At 37.9% G+C, this 24,838-nt stretch overlaps 1 protein-coding gene and 1 pseudogene across 3 annotated transcripts in view; one reads left to right on the forward strand and one right to left on the reverse strand.

The window, feature by feature from the left end:
* TAOK1 (TAO kinase 1) overlaps nt 1-24,838 on the forward strand; it is an 82,353-nt gene that overhangs the window by 54,406 nt on the left and 3,109 nt on the right. The window contains exons 11-18 of one of the 2 annotated variants that reach the window (XM_007452440.1): nt 28-231; nt 3,829-3,963; nt 7,483-7,719; nt 10,169-10,297; nt 14,513-14,716; nt 16,531-16,770; nt 18,207-18,419; nt 19,315-19,497. In XM_007452440.1, coding sequence (XP_007452502.1) covers nt 28-231; nt 3,829-3,963; nt 7,483-7,719; nt 10,169-10,297; nt 14,513-14,716; nt 16,531-16,770; nt 18,207-18,419; nt 19,315-19,497 — 1,545 coding nt within the window. The remainder of the gene's footprint in view (nt 1-27; nt 232-3,828; nt 3,964-7,482; nt 7,720-10,168; nt 10,298-14,512; nt 14,717-16,530; nt 16,771-18,206; nt 18,420-19,314; nt 19,498-24,838) is intronic. The other variant, XM_007452441.1, reaches the window with a different exon arrangement.
* Nucleotides 19,808-24,838, reverse strand: part of LOC103090823 (dynein light chain Tctex-type 1 pseudogene) — a 5,480-nt pseudogene continuing 449 nt past the window's right edge. Inside the window, exon 2 of the transcript XR_014368619.1 lies at nt 19,808-19,811. The product of XR_014368619.1 is annotated as a dynein light chain Tctex-type 1 pseudogene (transcript). The remainder of the gene's footprint in view (nt 19,812-24,838) is intronic.

Below are 24,838 nucleotides of genomic sequence, written 5' to 3' on the forward strand. Positions count from 1 at the left end.
TTTGAACCTAATGCTCTTTTTCCTTAGGAACAAGATCATGGTGTTGGACGGACAGGAACAGTGAATAGTGTTGGAAGTAATCAGTCTATTCCCAGTATGTCCATCAGTGCCAGTAGCCAAAGCAGTAGTGTTAACAGTCTTCCAGATGCCTCGGATGACAAGAGTGAACTAGACATGATGGAGGGAGACCACACAGTGATGTCTAATAGTTCTGTCATCCATTTAAAACCTGTGAGTATTTGGATTGCAGTGAAAAAAAATTTCAACTTTGGTAAATAATTTTCTTCATCTGATTAGTTTAAGAGGAGTTTTTTTTTTTTTCTGGATTTTTGAATTTTATTTATTTTTTTATACAGCAGGTTCTTATTAGTCATCAATTTTATACACATCAGTGTATACATGTCAATTCCAATCGCCCAATTCAGCACACCACCATCCCCAGCCCCCCCCTCCCCATATCCTCAAGTTCATTCTCTAGTAGGTCTGCATCTTTATTCCAGTCTTGCCCCTAGGTTCTTCATGACCATTTTTTGTTTGTATGTTTGTTTGGTTCCATAGATATGTGTGTTAATATACTATTTGTTTTTCTCTTTCTGACTTACTTCACTCTGTATGACAGTCTCTAGATCCATCCTCGTCTCAACAAATGACCGAATATCATTCCTTTTTATGACTGAGTAATATTCCATTGTATATATGTACCATATCTTCTTTATCCATTCATCTGTCGATGTGCATTTAGGTTGCTTTCATGACCTGGCTATTGTAAATAGTGCTGCAATGAACATTGGGGTGCATGTGTCTTTTTGAATTATGGTTTTCTCTGGGTATATGCCCAGTAGTGGGATTGCCGGATCATATGGTAATTCTATTTTTAGTTTTTTTAAGGAACCTGCATACTGTTCTCCATAGTGGCTGTATCAATTTACATTCCCACCAACAGTGCAAGAGGGTTCCCTTTTCTCCACACCCTCTCCAGCATTTGTTGTTTGTAGATTTTCTGATGATGCCCATTCTAATTGGTGTGAGGTGATACCTCATTGTAGTTTTGATTTGCATTTCTCTAATAATTAGTGATGTTGAGCAGCTTTTCATGTGCTTCTTGGCCCTCTGTATGTCTTCTTTGGAGAAATGTCTATTTAGGTCTTCTGCCCATTTTTTGGATTGTGTTGTTTGTTTCTTTAATATTCAGCTGCATGAGCTGTTTATATATTTTGGAAATTAATCCTTTGTCCGTTGATTTGTTTGCAAATATTTTCCCCCATTCTGAGGGTTGTCTTTTCATCTTGTTTATGGTTTCCTTTGCTGTGCAAAAGCTTTTAAGTTTCATTAGGTCCCATTTGTTTATTTTTGTTTTTATTTCCATTACTCTAGGAGGTGGATCAAAAAGATCTTGCTGTGATTTATGTCAAAGAGTGTTCTTCCTGTTTTCCTCTAAGAGTTTTATAGTGTCCGGTCTTACATTTAGGCCTCTAATCCATTTTGAGTTTATTTTTGTGTATGGTGTTAGGGAGTGTTCTAATTTCATTCTTTTACATGTAGCTGTCCAGTTTTCCCAGCACCACTTATTGAAGAGACTGTCTTTTTTCCATTGTATATCCTTGCCTCCTTTGTCATAGATTAGTTGACCGTAAGTGCATGGGTTTATCTCTGGGCTTTCAATCTTGTTCCATTGATCTATGTTTCTGTTTTTGTGCCAGGACCATATTGTCTTGATTACTGTAGCTTTGTAGTATAGTCTGAAGTCAGGAAGTCTGATTCCTCCAGCAAGAGTGGAGTCTCTGTTTCCCCCAGTCCTGTCGAAGTCCTGCAGTCAAATCCCACCAGCCTTCAAAGTCTGATTCTCTAGAAAATCCTCTTCCTGTTGCTGGACCCCCAGGTTGGGAACCTGACATGGGGCTCAGAACCTTCCCTCGAGTGGGTGGACTTCTGTGGTAAAAGTGTTCTCCAGTCTGTGAGTCACCCACCCAGCAGTTATGGCATTTGATTTTACTGTGATTGTGCCTCTCCTACCGTCTCATTTTGGCTTCTTCTTTGTTTTTGGATGTGGGGTGTCTTTTTTGGTGGGTTCCTGTGTCTTCCTGTCGATGATTGTCCAGCAGCTAGTTGTGATTCTGGTGTTCTCGCAAGAGGGGGTGAGAGCGCATCCTTCTACTTACTTGGTTCCTAATCCCCTTTGAGATTTTTCTTTTTTTTTCTTTGCTGTTTCAGAAGTTTGGAACAATTTTAGGTAACTTATTTTAGAATGGCAATAGGCTTGTTAATTCCCAATGTAATGTCTGCATTTGGGAAACTAATGTTTTGAGAATACAAAATGAATATTTTTAAAAATCTTAGAAGAAAAAATACAGAAATACTATGTATAATGTATTATTTGAAGTTACTTAGATGGAAAATAAAGTATTTAAAAATAGTAGATTAAAAAAAACTAGTAGGTTTACTCATGAAATTCATTATAACAGTTGCCTTTGAAGAGTGGGAGAATGGGTTAGGATGGGTGGTGACCAAAAGTGACTTTTGCGTTATCCATAATGTTTGCATCTTTAAGATTTAGTGTAATTAATGAAAAATATAAATTCTGGGTTTAGGAAATACCGGTGTTTAGTACATTAGTCTTCATACTTTCAAATGCAACATTTTGAATTTTCTTGAAAATATTTGAAGATCAGATAACTCCTTTTAGCGGTTAATAGGAATGCTTTCTTTTAAACTTCACAGCTTAATGTTACCTAGAAAGTTATTAGGAACAATAGCTAAAAGGTGGAACCAATCCAAGTGTTCCTCAACAGATCAATGGATAAACAAAGCCATGGTATATACATACGATGAATATTTTTCAGCTGTAAAAAGGAATGAAATTCTGATATGTGCTACAACATTAGTGAACCTTGAAAACATTATGCTAAGTGATATACGTCAGATGTAAAAGGACAAGTAATGTATAATTCCACTTATATGAACTATCTAGAATAGGCAAATTCATAGAGACAGAAAGTGGATTAGAGGTTACCTGGGGCTGACTGGAGGATGAAATGGAGAATTTTTGCTAATGGATACAGAATTTCCATTTGGGGTGATGGAAAAGTTTGGGAAATAGTGGGGATGGTGGCACAGCATTGAAAATATAATTAACGCCTCTGAATTGTATATGTAAAAATGGTTAAAATGGAAAAATTTATATCACAAATGTTTTAACACACAGTTTTCAAGAATGATTTAGTTAAGTAGTAGTGTTATTTAGTGAAAAATCGTGTTTAATTTTTATATTCTTAGGTAAGAGGATTAGCTGTAAAAAGATTATTCCCACCATTAGTTGGTTGCTAGTTGACTTCCTCTTCAGTTAATGAACTAAGGTATATGTCAAGAAAGACATAAGTTCTCAAAATTTGTATAACTTTTTTGTTTAGTTGGACAAATGGCAGAAGTATTATAAAGATCTTTTTAGGCTATATTATTACTTTTAAAACCCAAGAGCCTTAGAGTAATTAATTTTATTACTGCTGTTTAAAATACTGGCTGCATGCTTTATTATCTTCGTTTTAAAGTTATGTTAAAACTTTTAAATTTTGCATTTAATGACTGTTAATAACTCTAGCCATATACATTTCCTTATCATGAATCTGTGTGCTATTTCATACACTGAGGAAATAATGTCTCCTGATTCAAATTGCATTGAAAATAAAATGTCAGCATTCCCATTTTTTGTTTTTGCTTTTTAAAATTATGTCTTTGAGATTTATTGATCAAGTTGTGTTTAAACTTTAACTTTCTTGAAAGTTCACGTGAACTGTGTTGGCCTTAGGTAGTAATGTCTGTTTCTTTGCCTAGGAGGAAGAAAATTACAGAGAAGAGGGAGATCCTAGAACAAGGGCATCAGATCCACAATCTCCACCCCAAGTTTCTCGTCATAAATCACACTACCGTAATCGAGAACACTTTGCTACTATACGGACGGCATCACTGGTATGTATTACTGCAAATTAGAAATATATTTTTCATGTTGGACCTTGGCACCTATACTCAAGTATAATTATCTCTTTTTTTTTTTATTTGGGGTTTATTTTGCAAAACATTTATTCAACATTTAACTACCTCTTATGAGAAAGATATTATACAAAGCACTCTGAGAGATGTGTACACAAATAAGTAATATGTTAGAATATATTGAATTAGCTTAAGAGGGCTAAAAGGTACTAAATAGGAATTCAGATTACCTTTGAATTGGGGCATAAAGGGAGTATTTATAAAATAAATCATCTGAGCCTTTAATAATTAGTTGGTTTTAGGCACGGGGGGAGAGGAAAAATGTAATTTCCACCTAAGAATTGACCAAAATGAGGGAGGGGATGTTTGGGAAATAGCAAGTAATCCAATTTGATGTACTCAAAATGTAGTTCTTCTGATTTCCCAAATAATAAAAATGGATTATTTGTTCATTACAAGGATGTTGTTATACTGGGGTACTCATAACCCTAATCGGTCAGATATGTAGGTCCAAAACATGATAAAGGATACTTACTAGGGATAGAAAGAAAATACGTTAAGATATCAAAGGGAAAATAGGTTATTAGAAAATATGACAGAAAGAAAAAAATATATGGGAGTTATCTGAATTATCAACTACATAGCAGATCTTATAAATCCCATGCTCTGCCCCATGAATCTGAATGATGTCTAAAGTCAAGAACACCATCCCCTACCATAAGTCAAGTCATTCCTACTATTCTACAACATGTAAATAATTCTTTGAACAGAGCAAGTAGCAAACAATGATTGCTTAATTTTTTTCATGACTATTTTTTTTTTAATTTTTTTATTTTTTTGCGGTACATGGGCCTCTCACTCTTGTGGTCTCTCCCGTTGCAGAGCACAGGCTCCGGACGCGCAGGCTCAGCAGCCGTGGCTCACGGGCCCAGCCGCTCTGCGGCATGTGGGATCTTCCCAGACCGGGACACGAACCCGCGTCCCCTGCATCGGCAGACGGACTCTCAACCACTGCGCCACCAGGGAAGCCCTTTCATGACTATTTTAATAAATACCTGGACAAGGGCCAGCTTGTGGGAAAACATCTTTGTGACTGGGCACATATTAAGTGTTTCCCAAGCAAGCCTTCTGTCTCAAATTTTGGCTCCCTCAAATTAATTAAGGACACTATTTATTTATTTAGTCTGTTAATTAGTTAGTCAGTTAGTTAGTTAGTTAGTTGTGCTGCACTGCATGACTTGCGGATGTTAATTCTCCAACCAGGATTCCAGTCACTGGACCGCCAGGGAGTTCCATAAGGACAGTCTTAAAAAGTTATGGCTTTAGGGCTTCCCTGGTGGCTCAGTGGTTTAGAATCCGCCTGCCAATGCAGGGGACACGGGTTTGAGCCCTGATCCAGGAAGATCCCACATGCCGTGGAGCAACTAAGCCCCTGCGCCACAACTCCTGAGCCTGTGCTCTAGAGCCCGTGAGCCACAACTCCTGAGCCTACATGCTGCAACTATTTAAATATTTAAGCCTGTGTGCCTAGAGCCCGTGCTCCGCAGCAAGAGAAGCCACTGCAGTGAGAAGCCTGTGCACCACAAGAAAGAGTAGCCCCCACTTGCTGCAGCTAGAGAAAGCCTGTGTGCAGCAACGAAGACCCAGTGCAGCCCAAAATAAATTAATTAATTAATTTAAAAAAATAATAATAACGCTGCAGTGAACAGGAAGGTACAGATATCTTTTTTAAAAAGGAGGGCTTCCCTGGTGGCGCAGTGGTTGAGAGTCCGCCTGCCGATGCAGGGGACACGGGTTCATGCCTCAGTCTGGGAGGATCCCACGTGCCACGGAGCGGCTGGGCCCATGAGCCATGGCCGCTGAGCCTGCGCGTCCGGAGCCTGTGCTCTGCAACGGGAGAGGCCACAGCAGTGAGAGGCCCGCGTACCGCAAAAAAAAAAAAAAAAGGAAAGGGCTCCCCTGGTGGTGCAGTGGTTGAGAGTCCGCCTGCCGATGCAGGGGACGCGGGTTCATGCCCTGGTCCGGGAGGATCCCACATGCTGCAGAGCGGCTGGGCCTGTGAGCCATGGCCGCTGAGCCTGCACATCCGGAGCCTGTACTCTGCAACGTGAGAGGCCACAACGGTGAGAGGCCCGTGTACCACAAAAAAAAAGAAATTTTAAAAATTTTAAAAATAAATAAAAATAAATTTAAAAAGGAAAAGAAAAGGAAAAAACCCAAAATAACAAGTGTTGGAGAGAGTGCAGAGAAATTGGAACTCCTGTATATTGCTGGTAGGAATGTAAAATGGTTCAGCTGCTGTGAAAAACAGTTGATGATGCCTCAAAAAGTTAAACATAGATTTACCACATGACCCAGCCGTTCTGCAACTAGGTATATACCCCAAAGAATTGAAAACAGTTACTCAAACAAGTACACTACACACATGTTCACAGCAGCACTATTCACAATACCCAAAAAGTGGAAACAACACAGATATTAATATTCACCAGTGGATGAATGGATAAACAAATTATGGTATATGCAAACAATGGAATATTATTTAGCTACAAAAAGGAATGAAATACTGATACATGCTATACAACATGGATGAACCTTGAAAACATGCTAAATTAAAGAAGCCAGACACAAAAGGTCACATATTATATGATGCTATTTATATGAAATATCCAGAGTAGATAAATCCATAGAGACAGAAAACAGGTTGGTGGTTACCAAAAGGGGAGAATGGGGAGCAGCTGCATAACAGCTGTCTTTTAAGTATATAGAGGTGATGGTTGCCTAACATCGTGAATATACTAAATGCTGCTGGGTTGTTCCCTTTAAAATGATTAATTTTATATTATGTGAATTTTACCTCAATTAAAAAATTCAGTTTTTACATTTTTGTCTTTATAGTCAGTGCTTTTTGTGTCCTGCTCAAGAAATATTTGCCTGCGCTATGGTCATGAAGATATTTTGGGTTTTTTTCCTACTTCATGATTCTGGATTTCGTGTTTATGTCAAATCATTCTCAATTTTTGTATATAGAGTAATACAGAAGTCAAGATTTTTTTTTTGCTTTTATATACAGAGAACCAGTTGCGTCCGCAGAATTTGATAACACATTTTTTCCTCTTTGAATTGACTTTTTGGTGGAAAATCAATTGACTAAATATATTTGGGTCTATTTCTAGATTTTATTCTGTTCCTTTGATCTGTTCAGCCTATTCTTCCACCAATTCCACATTGTTTGGATTACTGAAATGTGTGTCTTCCAACTTTTTTTCCCTCAAGATTGTTTTGGCTATTGTAGGTCCTTTACATTCCAATATAAATTTTAGGACCAGCGTGTCTATTTCTTTAGGAGACCGCCTGGAAATTTAATTGGAAGCTGCTCACTGGAATCTCTTACAGTGATTGTCTACTTGGCTAAGTAGTAGAGTGCTCTAAAATGCTTCTGAAATAAAAATGTTTTCCTTAATTTTATTCTTTTCTTTCCATTGTTTGTGTGTCTAGGTTACAAGGCAAATGCAAGAACATGAGCAGGACTCTGAGCTTAGAGAACAAATGTCTGGCTATAAGAGAATGAGGCGGCAACATCAAAAGCAGCTGATGACTCTGGAAAATAAGTTAAAGGCTGAGATGGATGAACATCGCCTCAGATTAGACAAAGATCTTGAAACACAACGTAACAATTTTGCTGCAGAAATGGAGAAACTTATCAAGAAACATCAGGCCGCTATGGAAAAAGAGGTGGCCGATTCAGTATTACTAATTTATTTACTCTAGATTGTAACCATCTCAGAATTAACCAAGATGGCATTTTGATGTTAGGATATATCTTCCCCAGAACCAAGTAAATCACTTGGGGAAAAGAAGAAACATTTATATAAATTGTGTAATATCAAGTACTGAGTCTGGGAAGCAACAGATGTGGGATTATTTCCTGACACTGATAGTTTTATAGTATCACAGTGGGTAAATCATGCAACCATTCTAGGCCCTAGATACCCTGATTATCTGAGGAGTTTGTTAATCACCTATCAATAGGTGATTTAGGTCTCGAAAAATCATTCATGATTCTCTTCTCTGTGGTTTTTGGAGACCTATCTTAAATTTATAGCAGCATTTTAATATCAGAGAATAATTGAAGATTACAGAGAATGTTAGAGATAATAAAAGAGGTTCAGATTAAGATTTAGCCCATTTGTGGGGTTTTTTTTTTTAATGTTTATTTATTTATTTATTTATGGCTGCACTGGGTCTTCATTGCTGCACGCAGGCTTTCTCTAATTGCAGCCAGTGGGGGCTACTCTTTGTTGCAGTTCAGGGCTTCTGTTGTTGCAGAGCACGGGCTCTAGGCGTGCGGGTTTCAGTAGTTGTGGCACACAGTCTCAGTAGTTGTGGCACACAGGCTCTAGAGCTCAGGCTCAGTGGTTGTGGCACACAGGCTTCGTTGCTCTGTGGCATGTGGGATCTTCCCAGACCAGGGCTCGAGCCCGTGTCCCCTGCATTGGCAGGCGGATTCTTAAGCACTGCGCCACTAGGGAAGTCCCAGCCCATTTGTTTTTTGGTGTTTTTTTTTCATTTTGGGCTGTGCTGGGTCTTGATTGCGGCATGTAGGATCTTCGCTGCAGCACGCGGGATCTTTCGTTGTGGCGCCCGGGGTCTTCGTTGTGGCTCACAGGCTTCTGTCTGGTTGTGGTGCATGGGCTCCAGAGTGCATGGGCTCTGTAGTTGTGGCACGTGGGCTCCAGAGCCCTTGAGCTCTATAGTTTGCCATACGCGGGCTCTCTAGTGGAGGCACGTGGACTTAGTTACCTTGCAGCATGTGGGATCTTAGTTCCCCAACCAGGGATTGAACCTGTGTCCCCTGCATTGGATGGCCGATTCTTAACCACTGGACAACCAGGGAAGTCCCAGCCCATTTGTTTTTTTACAAATAAGTGTCATTTTACTATATGATTTAAGTATATTTTTTTAGGATTCTTGTTATGTGAGAACTTTTCTTTTAATGTTTTTGATGTCCCATCAGTTAAATTTTATTTTGATAGTCACACTTGTCAGGTAAAATGTAAGCTTCTCTGTAAATTCACACAATATCTAGAAATGTGTCTGGCTTGTCCACATTGAGGCATTATTTATTATAGTTACCCTGTTCAGCCTTTCCCCCCAAAATAGTAGAACTACTCTCTCACAATAGAGAATTTGGCAAAATAATTTACAGAGTAAATAATTATTTGCTTTTGAAGTAATTTGATGAAAGAATGTATAGATATTTAGAATCCTGTAGGACATTGGGTAGTATTTTTAATAACTCGGGAAGAGGTAGATACATATTTAGAAAAGCAAATCATGAAACAGGATGTGTAATATGATTACAGATTTATTTTAAATGTATGTATGCATAGAAGTAAATAGGAAGGGTGTGCACCAAAATGTTTATATTGGTTATCTCTGGGTGGTAAAATCATAAAAGATTTTTTTGTGTTTTCCTGTATTTCCTAAATGATGTACAATGAATATGCATTGCCTATATAATCAAAAATAAAACAGTATAATATGTATCTAATATTTAACATTTTCATATTACTTAATATATAAGTTAAAGGTCAGGGTTTTGGGGCTTCCCTGGTGGCGCAGTGGTTGAGAGTCTGCCTGCTGATGCAGGGGACACGGGGTCGTGCCCCGGTCTGGGAAGATCCCACATGCTGCGGAGCAGCTGGGCCCGTGAGCCATGGCTGCTGAGCCTGCGCGTCCAGAGCCTGTGCTCCACAACAGGAGAGGCCACAGCAGTGAGAGGCCCGCGGACCGCAAAAAAAAAAAAAAAAAAAAAGGTCAGGGTTTAATTTGAAGAGGAGTATATTACATTATTTAATATACAAATCAATCTAGATAAAGGGTCGTGACTTAATTATATTTGTGGATAGATATATATTTGTTTTATTTTCTTGGGGGAGGACATGTTAAATTTTTAAAAAGGTGAAAACATTTTGATTCTGTAAAAGATCAACATATTAAAGATGAGTTCCATTTTACTGGTTCTCTGAAATTCAAATAATAAGATGCTGAGTAATTGGTATTGATAATGCTTATACTGATTTTATGTTCTTAAGAGGAAAAATATCCTTAGTGGTATATATTAAACTGTTGCTTTGAATCTACTTAACTAATTTGATCCATTTTTTTAAATTTCCCATAGGCTAAAGTGATGGCCAATGAAGAGAAAAAATTTCAGCAACATATTCAGGCCCAACAGAAGAAAGAACTAAACAGCTTTTTGGAGTCCCAGAAAAGAGAATATAAACTTCGAAAAGAACAGCTTAAGGAGGTATCTATTTTATAAAAATTTTCACGCCAGTTGTCTACTTATTGATTTTATCTATTGATGTTGATTGACTCATAGAACCATTAGGATAAGTTCTTCTTTTGTTGTTTGTGGCCACTAAATGTTTACCATTTTGAATGAAGGCAACCTTTAATCAGTTACTCTTCAACAGTTACTCTTCAACAGATATCTTCAATTGGGTAGGATCTAAAAAGAATCATCTCCTAAAAATATAAATTATTTTATTTATAATAGTTTTCGTATGCACTTACTAAATAACTGACTCTCTAGAAATAAAATACTTGAGCTGTGATCGATGTGGAAGCAGCTTAAGGGCAGCTGGCCTGGGCTCAGGGCTAGAATCCCTGAGGACCCAGGAAAGGGCAAGGAGGCGGGTGGCAGGCTCCCCAAGGACAATTCTGAAATCATCAGGATCTAGACGGGTATCGGGCTTCAGGACATTTATTTCATGTCCCTCCATACAGGCCCTGGGGCCAGGTGTGGGGGCAAGAGACCAGGCAGGGGTAGCAATAAATAACGCGGACAGACAGAGCTCCCCTTGAGACAGATGAGATTAAAGGAGGTTACAGGGGAGCCACAATGCGGAGGTGGGGCACTGGCAGGGCGGGGGCAGCTGAGGGAGGGAGGGTGAGGCCAGGCCCTAATTGTCACCTGCCGCATCCCTTTCCTGCCCCAGCCCCCGCTACTTTGGGGAGGAAGGGAGTCCCCCCAAAAATATACTTGAGCTGTGAAAGGAAGCCACACATTTCTTTTTCTAAAAGTAGACCATACCAGGCTTCCCTGGTGGCTCATGGTTAAGAATACGCCTGCTAGTGCAGGGGACACAGGTTCGAGCCTTGCTTGAGGAAGATCCCACATGCCGTGGAGCAGCTAAGCCCGTGTGCCACAACTACTGAGCCTGCGCTCTACAGCCCGCGAGCCACAACTACTGAGCCTGTGTGCTGCAACTACTGAAGCCCACGCGCCTAGAGCCCATGCTCTGCAAGGAGAAGCCACCGCAATGAGAAGCCCACGTACTGCAACGAAGAGTACCCCTGCTTGCCTCAACTAGAGAAAGCCTGCGTGCAACAACAAAGACCCATTGCAGCCAAAAATAAATAAATAAATAAATTTAAAAAAAGAAAAAAATTAGACCATACCTTCTTACTTTTGGCTCAGAAGATTACAATAATTTGTTCATAGAGTAAGGATAAGAGGCATATTTGCTCATCACATTTTCTTTAATAGCAAAACATGCTAATTATTTATTTATGATTCCACGATTTCATATTTATTTGCTCTCCATGTGCCGATTTTTTTTTTTTTGCTATACGCGGGCCTCTCACTGTTGTGGCCTCTCCCGTTGTGGAGCACAGGCTCCAGACGCGCAGGCTCAGCGGCCATGCCTCACAGGCCCAGCCGCTCCACGGCATGTGGGATCCTCCTGGACCGGGGCACGATCCCGTGTCCCCTGCATCGGCAGGCAGACTCTCAACCACTGCGCCACCAGGGAAGCCCCTGTGCTGCATTTTTGAACTTCTTTTAAAAACAGATGTAGTCTGACTTTGAAGAACACCTTGATTGTTCCAAGGCAGTTTCTGAAAGGGGGTAACTATTCAGGATAGTAGTCAGGAGAGAGAAATGATATGTCTCAATTTAGACCCCCTTTTACAGACTGATTGACTGAAATTTTTAGTCCATGTAATTAATTATTAGGGCACTGATAAATTAATTGGTCTTGATAAAATAATAGTAATCTCTTTGCTAGTAACGCTTTTGTTTGTGTAGGAATTTATAGTCACTTATTTAAATGTTATCATGGACATATTGTTGGCACAAAAGCTTGCTCTATATACGCTGCCAACTGAGCTTCATTGAAAAGATTTTTCTAACTCTAAAGGGTATAACCTTAAATATATTCCTGTGACTGTAATACAAAAGCCAAATTCTATATTGGCACATTGGGTTTGAAAAGACTGTAAATAGGTCCCCAACTGTAAATAAATATCCAACAAAATGCAGTTTTACAGATCTGTTTCCCAGTGAAATGAGATTTTAGTTTTATGGGTGCATTGCTTTAGGTAATCCTTTAGGCATATAACAGGTAGTCCAGCTAATAAATTCGTTTTCTTTTAGAAGCCAAATTAGTGTGTATTTATGTGTGTGAGTTCATTTAAAACAATCATTTTTAGCATAGAGGAAGGGATATACTAGAATCTTAGTGGAGAAGTTCCCTGGCAAAAGATTTTGAAAAATATACCCAGGTGATTATTTATGTGCCCTTACTCTTCCCATAGTGTGTGTACACATATACCCTTAAGTTTAGAACTACTAAAATTATTTTTATGTGTTTGTATATCTTATGAACTAAAGTTATAAAGAACTGATCTCTTTCTTGAAAACCAGGGGGAGGACCATAAGGTTAGTAGTCTTTGAAAAGTTATCTTATACCTAGGAAAGATGGCTTATTTATATACTGTGCAACATTGTTGCTTTTTAGGTTGAAGATACATTAGTATTAATTATCATCCTAGAGTTTGCCTCATTGAGTGCATTGTCAGTGTTCTCATCTGGCCCAATATAAATGCATTTTCATTTAGATAGTTTGTAAGATAATATATATATATTTTTTGAAGTATAGTTGATTTACAGTGTTGTATTAATTTCTGCTGTACAGCAGAGTGACTCAGTTCTACATATGTATATTCTTTTTCATTATGGTTTATCACAGGATATTGAATATGGTTCCCTGTGCTATGCAGTAGGACCTTGTTGTTTGTCCATCCTATATGTAATAGTTTGTATCTACTAACCCCAAACTCCCAGTCCTTCCCTCCCCACCACCACCAGCAAGTCTGTTCTCTATACCTGAGTCTGTTTCTGTTTGTAGATACGTTCATTTGTGTCATATTTTAGATTCCATATATAAGTGATATCATATAGTATTTGTCTTTTTCTTTTTGACTTACTTTGCTTAGTATGATAATCTCTGTGTCCATCCATGTTGCTGCAGAAGGCATTATTTCATTCTTTTTTATGGCTGAGTAGTATTCCGTTGTATATATGTACCACATGTAAGGTAATATTTTATTTTCACTTTTATTATTTTTTTATTGGAGTATAATTGCTTTACAATGTTGTGTTAGTTTCTGCTGTACAATGAAGTGAATCAGTTATATGTATACCTACATCCCCTCCCTCTTGGACTTCCCTCCCACCTTCATCCCCCCCATCTCCCCCATCTAGGTTTCACAGAGCACCAAGCTGAGTTTCCTGTGCTTTATAGCATGTTCCCCACTAGCTCTCTATTTTACGCATGATAGTGTATATATGTTAATCCTAATCTCCGAATTCTTCCTACCCTCCCCTTCCCTTCCCCCCACCTTGTGTCCACAGGACCATGGAAGGTGATATTTTAAATGCTATAGAAAAGCACTGGTTTTGATTTGTTTAGTTAAATATGATTCATAAAAAGGGTTTCTATTCTCCCATGGTTTTGTTGATTTTCCATTTAATTTCTAAGTCTTTTATACTGAGTCTATCCATAATTTTGCCAAAAACTTAATATTTAGAATGTCAGAAACCAAGAAGTGACACATTAGATGTATTTTTGCCCTAATATTAATTCATATAAATAATTTTTACCTGAAAGCACGGCCTTATGTCTCTTCTTTGGAAGCATTTAAAGAATGATGTGTTTTACTTCATTTACCACTATTGTGTTCTTTTAAAGCTGGGAACCATCATAAATGTAGCTGTGTAAAGCTAAAAGGTATGCATGTTCTCTAGCATACATTTCTCTTTCCTGTCCTACTTCACCGGTTAACTCAAGAAAAGGAAAATATTACCTGCCTCCTTCAGGTCATTGCCCTGCTTTGAGCATTAGAAAGGACACAGATTAAGTACTTTTATTTAAATGCACCAAATACCAGGTGATATATTCATGCAATTAATTTTTATGTATTTTGAACTGAGTTTTTTTGTTTTTGTTTTTTTCTTGCGGTACGCGGGCCTCTCACTGTTATGGCCTCTCCCGTTGCGGAGCACAGGCTCCGGACGCGCAGGCTCAGCGGCCATGGCTCACGGGCCCAGCCGCTCTGCGGCATGTGGGATCTTCCCGGACCGGGGCATGAACCCCTATCCCCTGCATCGACAGGCGGACTCTCAACCACTACGCCACCAGGGAAGCCTGAACTGAGTTGTTTTTTATGTTGCCAGGAGCTGAATGAAAATCAGAGCACCCCCAAAAAAGAAAAACAGGAGTGGCTTTCAAAGCAGAAGGAGAATATACAGCATTTCCAAGCAGAAGAAGAGGCTAATCTTCTACGGCGTCAGAGACAATACCTAGAGCTGGAATGCCGTCGCTTCAAGAGAAGAATGTTACTTGGGCGCCATAACTTAGAACAGGACCTTGTCAGGGAGGTACGTTTGAAACGAGAATATTTCCTGAAAGTATGTTTGTCACTTCCCAGACTCAGGGTCTTTGCACTTGTACCTCCCTCAGCCTGAATTCTTCTTCCCTAGATTATCTACATAGCTTGCTTCCTCCCTTCATGTCTCTCCTCAGATACCACCTCCTCAGAAATGCCTTCCCTAATGTCCAAATCCTTCTTTAAACGTTCTTCTCTGCACTTCTCTCTCTTACACATACACACTTTTGGGGGGTAAGTTTCTCGTCCTGCCTAGAATGGAAATTTTCTAAAGTCACTGGTTTTGTCCCCCTAGTATCTGGCCCATAGTAGGTATTCAATAAATATTTATTAAATACATATTAAATCTATGAATGAGAGGGGTGTTCATTTTTAAATACCATAAAATTATTGGATACTTTATACCTTTTGAACTGAAATGGGTGCCATTAAGAATGTGTTATCATTTAACACATTTTTTATAATCATGTAATTATTAATTGGGCAAATGTAGAAACTCTTATGCCAGTGAAAACATATTCTCACTATCAGGGATACCTGTGAGCACAGATTAATTTATTTACAAGAGTGGCTTAAAATAAACTTCAAGTATAGCATAATTGTTCAAATTCACTAATAATTAAATAAATTCAAATTAAAACAGTTGCATCAATTAAATAAGAACAATTTAAAAGACTAGCAACATTGAATAGTGCATTGGGAAATGTGCAGTGTTGCTAAGAATATAAATTGATACTGATATATTGATAGATATGCCTTTATCTATCAAATCCACTTCTAGAACTCTATCTTAAAGAAATAATAACATGATTATATGATGCATCATGAATAAACATTTAATGAAAATTTCTTTATCAAGCAAAAAATGGAAAATTATGGTATTGCAAAGCAGAAGCTTACTATGAAACTTAAAAAAAAAAGATCTGTATATACTGATCTGATCTGGATATATATCCATTATATTGTTAGGTGAAGAAAGCACATTATATGCCTATAATGTATGTTATTCAGTTTTTAAAACTGTATGTTTTTGTGTAATAGATGTTTCACGATAAGCATGGGGAAGGTTGGGAAGCATTTGCACCAAACTGTTGGCCTCTGGAGAAAGGGTTTGCAGGGGCAAAGGGGGTAGGTTTGACTTGTGTGTGTGTGTGTGTGTGTGTGTGTGTGTGTTTTATGCTTGTTCTTTTTAATCTGAAAAAAAAAGAACATCTATTGAGCAGCATGTGCAAGATATTGTTCTGAGAACTTTCCATTTATGAACTCACTTCATCCTCACATTAAATCTGTGAAATAGAAATATTATTATCTTCATTTGAAAAGTGATGAAACTGAAGCACAGCGAGTTTAAACAATTAACCCAAGGCCTGCTCATAGGTAGCAGAGCCAGATCCATGTTCTTATCCACTGTACTGTGCTGGGTATACTGCCTGTAATAGAATTGAATAGGATACTCTGAAGAAATTCAAAGAATGACTTAGGAGTTCTCTTCAAATATAAAATTGGGAAACAATAAAGAAAGAAAAGAAAGAAGGAAGGACATTCAGCCTACTGAGATAGATTTGTTATGTCTTAAGCTTATTGCATAAAATAGTATTAATGAATAGTAAATGAATAGAATAAGGAAATTGGTGCTACTAATTGCCCATTTACTGCCGTAAAGGTTGTAAAATCTAATATTTACTATGCAGTCATTATTGAATCTGAGGATTACATCTACTTCCTGATTAATCTATTTCTTAGGAGGTTTTTTCCTAGCATTGTACAGCAATAAATTATACCTTTGTCTTTTGTGTTATGGATTAGGAGTTAAATAAAAGACAGACTCAAAAGGACTTAGAGCACGCCATGCTGCTGCGACAGCATGAGTCCATGCAAGAACTGGAGTTCCGCCACCTCAACACAATTCAGAAGATGCGCTGTGAGTTGATCAGACTGCAGCATCAAACTGAGCTCACTAACCAGCTGGAATATAATAAGCGAAGAGAACGAGAACTAAGGCGAAAGCATGTCATGGAGGTTCGACAACAGCCTAAGAGTCTGAAGGTACCTTTAGCCTAAGCTTCTTGACAAAGGGGAAAATTATGGTATTGCAAAGCAGAAGCTTACTATGAAACTTAAAAAAAAAAGATCTGTATATACTGATCTGATCTGGATATATATCCATTATATTGTTAGGTGAAGAAAGCACATTATATGCCTATAATGTATGTTATTCAGTTTTTAAAACTGTATGTTTTTGTGTAATAGATGTTTTTATTTACCTAAGTAATGGTTGCCTCTTCCAACTTTTTCCAGGACTTTAAAGGGAGGTAGGGGGACTTCAGTTTTAGCACTTACGTAATTTGAGTAGGATTTGGGGTGGGGGGGTTTTGGGTATTATGTCTATGGAATGGGTTGGATATACGCCTGCTCTGTTGTTTCTTCATCTGGCATCCAGATGATGTTTTGTCAGTGTTAAATGAGTAGAAACAACTGTAACTTACATTCCTCTTGCTTTCACTTGAGTCAAACATTGAGGGATGTAGTTTATCCTTGGTACAAGTATTACTCTTCTTATAGAAAAAACATTTTTCAAGGAGCTTTTTTTTTCCCCCTCATTAGGCTAGTGATGTGGAATGATTAGCTTTCTTGGCACAATGTTTTAAAAATAAAAACTTTTAAAAGAATAGAGACTGTTATACAGAGGTAGAAGAGAATGTCTAAATGTCATTGTCCCATTCCTGGCTAACTTGGAAGAATTTTGTTAACCAAGGACAGTATTTAAGAGTGGTGCCACTGGGACTTTCCTGGCGGTCCAGTGGTTAAGACTTCACCTTCCAATGCAGGGGGTGTGCAGGTTCAGACCCTGGTCGGGAGCTAAGATCCCACATGCCTCACGGCCAAAATACCAAAACATAAAACAGAAGCAGTATTGTAACAAATTCAATAAAGACTTTAAAATTGGTCCACATCGGGCTTCCCTGGTGGCGCAGTGGTTGAGGGTCCGCCTGCCGATGCAGGGGACGTGGGTTCGTGCCCCGGTCCGGGAAGATCCCACATACCGCGGAGCGGCTGGGCCCGTGAGCCATGGCCGCTGAGCCTGCGCGTCCGGAGCCTGTGCTCTGCAACGGGAGAGGCCACAACAGTGAGAGGCCCGCGTAACGCAAAAAAAAAAAATGGTCCTCATCAAAAAAATCTATAAAAAAAATTTACTTGTAACTAAATGTACTAGTAAAATAATGAGTATTACTTGAAGTCCTATGAAAAAAGTAAGGTTCTTGATATTCTACTGTTTTAAATTAGTGATTTTGTTACAAAAATACATAGAATGTAATGGTTTGACCTAATAACCAAGTGGAAAAGTACTGTACCTGCAACTTTATGGTCTGACCTTTTTGTTTTTCATCTCCTTGTCTCCTAGTAGCCTTTATTTTCATATAAGCATAAGGTATACAAATGCCATATGTTAAAAATTATATACATCTTTTTTTCCTTCCCAGTCTAAAGAACTCCAAATAAAAAAGCAGTTTCAGGACACCTGCAAAATCCAAACCAGACAGTACAAAGCATTAAGAAATCACCTACTGGAGACTACACCAAAGAGTGAGCACAAAGCTGTTCTGAAACGTCTCAAGGAGGAGCAGACCCGGAAGTTAGCCATCTTGGCTGAACAGTATGACCACAGCATTAATGAAATGCTGTCCACCCAAGCTGTGAGTTCGTTTTATTTAAGCAAAACAAATTCAGTGCCCCTTTCATCCCACCACCTGAATGAAATCCCAGCAATTAAAATACTGGTTGGAAGTGATAGCTCTCCTACAGCTTGAGAAATAGTGGTGGTTATCTATATTTTTCCTGTTCTCTGCATTGCTTGGAGGTAGGCATGATTTATATAGAATTCTCATTGATACATTTAGTCATGAGGTTCTAAATAGGCTCTCTGCCACTGCCTCTCAGGTGTTCAGCACATATCCCAACGGTATAGGAGGATTAGAGCAGCAGCTTTGTTAAGCAGTGAGCAAAAAGTAGTACTGTATTGGGGATCCAAATGGTCACATTTTAGTGAAGGCAAATACAAAATATTTTCTATATGAGTTTTGCAAACTTTTTCTTAAAGGGCCAGATAGTAAATATTTTAGATTTTGTAGTCCGTGATACAAAATTGAGGATAATTATATGGGTACTTATATAGCCATTTAAAATGTAAAAGCCATTCTTAACTAGTGGGCTATCAAATTAATTAATTAAAACAGGCAGCTGTCCACATTTGGTCTGGAGGCTATAGTTTGCTGGTCCCTGTTCTGTAGTTATTTCCATTGCAGGGAAGAGATTGAGAGTCTTTACATCAGCTAATCAGATTCTAGATTTTTCTTAAGAAAAATATAATTATTCAGGCATCCTCCTAATAGATTATGATAGCTTTTATCTTCATATTACCATCACTGGTTTCTGTGCCTTGCTTTTTCAGAGATGTTTACTCCAAGATACAAGAGAGAACAATAGTGTATCCTACAAAAGAGTTGTCTGTCTTTTCTCACACCTCCTTTCCATAGGTCATGGGTAAATAGCTCACAGTAGGATATATCTGGGTTTTTTCCTCTCTTTCAGCTGCGTTTGGATGAAGCACAGGAAGCAGAGTGCCAGGTTTTAAAGATGCAGCTGCAGCAGGAACTGGAGCTGTTAAATGCATATCAGAGCAAAATCAAGATGCAAGCTGAGGCACAACATGATCGAGAGCTTCGGGAACTTGAACAGAGGGTCTCCCTCCGCAGGGCACTCTTAGAACAAAAGGTATAGATAATAGAAGGAAGTTAATTGTGCTAGTATTTGCCTTCATCAGAAACATTTTATAAATACATTTTCACATTAACAGAGGTTGTTTTCACCATACCATATTTCCTTAATTCTAGTTTTGGTAGTGTTTTTCTTTAAAATTATTGTTTCAGTAATAAACCTTATTATAATTAATGAATTCTAAACATCAGAGGAATATAGTTAAGTAGTAATTGCTAGAGGAAGGATATGGTGTTATGTGAAGACAGGTGAATTGTGAGAGAGTAGCTCTGGCTCCATGTTCCTCACTTTTTTTGTGTACCTAGCTCTACCTAAAGAGATTGGAGAAAAACTTGGATAGTGAAGAAAAAGAACTTTAGTAATTGCCTGAGAGAGGCAGGGGCAAAGGATCTGGAGTATATACTTTACTCTTCTATCCGGGGCCTGGAACTATACAGATTGGTGGAAGAGTTCTAGGGGACAGAAGGTAAAGCCAGTTCTACACAAGCTGAAAATGTTACTTCTAGATGTATCTTTTTTTCTTTCTTTCTCTCTTTTTTCACTTATTCTTTGTCAGATATATTAGAGAATAGAACTAATATCCCCAGATTCACTTCCTTTCCATCCTTTAAGGTATTATAGCTGTGCGTGTGTGTGTTTGTGTGTGTGTGTGTGTGTGTGCATGTGTGTGTGTGTGTGTGTATATTTTGGGGAAAGACTGATGGACAGAAGATTTTTAGATTTTGAAAGATAAAGAGGAAAGTTTTGCCATGAGAAGTAGTAGAATATAATTGTATTTAGGGTTCAGAGCTATGTTCCAGAATTCCTGAGCCATAAGTTCCCGACAGGTGATAGTCTTAGCTCCATTGATCCTTTTGTATGTTAGTACTTGGCTAACTTAATCAAAGTTGTCATGGTTTCTAGACCATTGCTCCATAGATTTTCCTCTGTTTCCTGCAGTTCTTGTGATAAAAATAGAATTCCTTATTAAATTAAAAAATACATTCTTGGGCTTCCCTGGTGGCGCAGTGCTTGAGGGTCCGCCTGCCGATGCAGGAGACGCGGGGTCGTGCCCCGTTTCGGGAAGATCCCACATGCCGCGGAGCGGCTGGGCCCGTGAGCCATGGCCCCTGAGCCTGCGCGTCCGGAGCCTGTGCTCCGCAAATGGGAGAGGCCACAACAGTGAGAGGCCCGCATAACGCAAGGAAAAAAAAAAAAAAAAAAAAAAAAAAAATACATTCTTAAAAAACCCACCTAAATAAGATGTTACTCTTTTTCTGGCATAGCTCTCATTACTGGCTTCTTCAAGAGGTACTTGCCTCTAAAAATTGTCTCACTTATGTTTCTCATTGAATATGGGAAAGATATAAACACATATAAATTTTGAGAAAAATCTCGTTTGTCCCATGTACAGATTTCATAAATCTGTCTGATTCCAACTTGCTTATTAAAATTCAACCTAAAGTTCTGTCTCTTATGCTTCAAAAAATTATCACTGAAGTGAAAACTCCCTATAGTGTTGTGAGAGAAATATTAGTACTATTTACAGTCAGCCCTCTCATACCTGTGCGTTCTGCATCCATGGATTCAACTAACCTCTGATTGAAAGTATTCGGGGAAAGAAAATTCCAGAAAGTTCTAAAAAGCAAAACTGCCATCTGCCGCATGCCCCCAGCAACTAGTTACAGAGCATTTACATTGTATAGAGTATTGTAAGTAATCTAGAGGTGATTTAAAGTATGAGAGTATCTGTGTGGCTTATATGCAAACACTACACTATTTTAGATAAGGGACTTGAGCATCCTCAAATTGTGGTATCTGAGGAATGGTCCTGGATCCCTTCCCCCAAGGATACTGGGGTAGGACTGTGTATTTGTATTTTTAGCTCCACCTAGTGGTTCAGAGTTAGTGCTGATTAGTGTCTTAGGTACAATCTTATTTCACTATATGAACGAAGCCTGTATGTTCTACAGAGCCTAGTAAAATATGGGCATAAAACTGATACACATTGGTGAAGGTGCAGTGGCACTCTCATATATTGTTAATGCATTTTGCAAAGCAATTTGGAAGTGTGTGTGTGTGTGTGTGTGTGTATATATATATATATATAAAACATCTTTATTGGAGTATAATTGCTGTACAGTGGTGTGTTAGTTTCTGCTTTTTAACAAAGTGAATCAGTTATACATATACATATGTCCCCATATCTCTTCCCTCTGGAAGTATATATTGTACTTTGGAAATGTTAAGTGTTTGAGAATTTATTCTAAGGAAATCCAAATATAGGAAAAGCAAGATGCTAAATATGGTAATTATAGCATAGTTTATAATGGTTTAAAATACATAACCATCTAAGATAGAGATATAATTAAGTAATTATGGCCAAGCCACTTAATAAAATCTTATTCAGCCATTTAAATGATGGCTACAAAGACAGTATTAATATAGAAAAATGCTTATGATGTGTTGAATAAAATAAAAAAGACCAATCACACTTAAAGTGAATTGAAGTAATGCTAGTAGTGGCTATATTAACATGATAGGATGGTTTGTTTTTCTATTTTACTTTTTTGATGGGAACTATACCACGCGGCATGCAGGATCTTAGTTCCCTGACCAGGGACGAACCCGTGCCCCCTGCAGTGGAAGCACAGAGTTCTAACCAGTGGACTACCAGGGAATTCCCTATATTTTACTTTTTTAATGTGGTTTATATTACTTTGATAAGGGAAAATACATAAGATGATTTAGTATGACAAATAATAAAGGAACAGTAGGGTGATGAATCTATAGTGCTTTGAGTTGCTACTAGGGCTAATATTTACATTTCAAGTGACATGCATGTAAAGCAGTTTGGGGTCAGTTGGCAGCTACCAAACCCAGGTATCCTCTCTACAGAAACTTTGAAAAATCTTAACTGCTGTATTTTCTGCACTTGGCACTTACTCGTTGTACAGATGAGAAACAGTAATCTGAAAATAGAGGTGGAACCAGAGTGAATATTATTTGTTTCATGATGAATAGTTCTCTTTGAAGTTTGCTTTAATCTTGAAATGAACCAAGAGTTGTTCCTGTAGGTTGAGGCACCAACAAAGTAAAAATAAGCCTCACTTGACTCACATAAGATCCTTTTATGACTTTTCTCATATTTCATTTATATTAAAATTTTCAGCAAAATGACAACATAACTATAAATGTTAAATTCCCTATGAATTTTAAAATTTTTTTTATTTTTCATTGGCGCCTAGTTGATTCCCTGTGAATTTTATATGTGCATGAAAAGTGGCAGTATTTCCAAAATATAAATGTTTTCATTTTTTAGTTTTATCATTTCAATTAATTTTCTTTCAGTATTTCACTTAAGTATCAACAAACATGGTTGGTAGTTTTTAAGTGAGAATTGACAACTGGAACATCTTACAGGATCTTTCTTTGTGGAACTGAAAATATTCACACAAAAATATCACATTTGATTTCAAAGAAGATAGGTCGGGAGAGCCTCTGAAAAGTCTTAAGTATGGTAACTTTTATCTACTCAGTGAAACCACCTTTCTAATTTGCAGTAATAAATAACATGTTTTAAAAGAAATGGGGATTAGTGTAACCTATCACAAATCTTAGGTTTTATTTTTGTTTAATTGAAAAATGTTCTGAGTTTCTTGAATGGCAAAACTAATCAGCAAACGAAATTAAAGCAGTACTTACTGGATAAAAGGTTCATAAGCATTAATGTGTTTAATATTTTTATCATGAATTTCCTTCAGATTATATGCAAGGAATTCAGATCAGTTACATGCTAAGTGCTTTCCCATCATTTATTAGATCCTTCAAATTAAAATAAGTGCTTTTAAGTAAATGGATTTAAAATTTTTTTACATAAAAAATACTTTAAAAATTTGAAGTTCTCTGAATCCTTAGAGATAAATAAGTTTAATTCCAAAGAATTGGGTATTTTATCTATAGATATGAAAAGAGTGGGAAAATTATTTTATAAATACACAATCATTTTTTAAAACCTGGCAAATATAGAGAAACAGAAATGTCCTTAATCCTTCCACTCAGAAATCACCACAGTTAACAATTTGATGTCTTTACCTCACAGGAAGCATTCATGTTTAATCTAAGTTCTCCTTCAATCTTCAATGAACGGCCCTCTCTAAATCTTTGTAACACTAGTATTTAGAACTTTCGATAATTTTCAAACTCTTCTTACTGGAGTCCATCTGGCCGATCTGTAATTGTCCATGTTTTTCCACATGTTCTCTCTGCTGAAAATATTTTCCCCTCTGCTTGTCTTCCTGGTAAACTTGTATTCTTCCTTCAGAATCCAGTCTCTACCACCTCATCTAAGAAGACTTCTTTGCCCTAGTCTCCTTTTCCTGTAGAGTGAATCACTCCGTCCCTTAGTATTTCTGCTATACTTTATAAGTCTATTATTAGATCTTACCATATTCTATTGTAATTTTTATTTGCATGTGTTTCCAATGCTAAAATGTGTTTTTTTAAGGGCACTTAAAAATGACACATAGAAAGTAAACATTTATTGAGCTAGATTTCTACAGATAGCAATATGACTATTGGCTTAAGTTCTCAAATATCTTGAAACATGATTATTTAATGCTCCTTTACAAATTCTCTTTTTTCCTATCTTTTAAAAACTTTTTTTCATGGAAATTTTCAAACATATACAAAAGTAGGGAGACTTAGTACAATGAAATTCCAAGTACTCATCACCCAGCTTCAACATTTATCAGTGTTTTGCTAATTTTTTCTTATCTATTCCCCCCGCTACATACACACACACACATACACACACACACACACACTATTGGGGGAAAGAATGTCTGGGATATATATATATTTTTTAACTGGAATAATGTATTATTCTAACAAAAGTACAAAGTATGGAAAATTAGTGTGTTTGAATCATTTCAGAGAGTAGAGAAAGTTTCACACTTAGCAGATAGGCTTTTAGCACCTTTGAAAAGAAACATTCAAAGTTAAGACAAGTGTCAGGACAGGCTCCTGACTACCTTCAGTGATGATTCCTCTGACTTAGGATGTGCAGGTCACAGAACAGTGTGGTTATTTGGTTTTTTTCTCTACATTTTGAGAGTGCCACAAAAACACACTTAAGGAGAGTGAGACAGGTGATCACTGACTAGATGGTTGGTGGTTAGAAGATGGTAGAGAAACGTTGGGACAAAAGGAGAAAATCACAGGCTGGACGAGGTGGTCAAATGGACAGCCTGGGGCTTCCCTGGTGGCGCAGTGGAGAGTCCGCCTGCCGCAGGGGACATGGGTTCATGCCCCAGTCCGGGAAGATCCCACATGCCGCAGAGTGGCTGGGGGCGGGGGG

This window comes from Lipotes vexillifer, unplaced genomic scaffold (assembly GCF_000442215.2).
Source record: "Lipotes vexillifer unplaced genomic scaffold, Lipotes_vexillifer_v1.1 scaffold216, whole genome shotgun sequence".
Taxonomy (NCBI): Eukaryota; Metazoa; Chordata; class Mammalia; order Artiodactyla; family Lipotidae; genus Lipotes; species Lipotes vexillifer.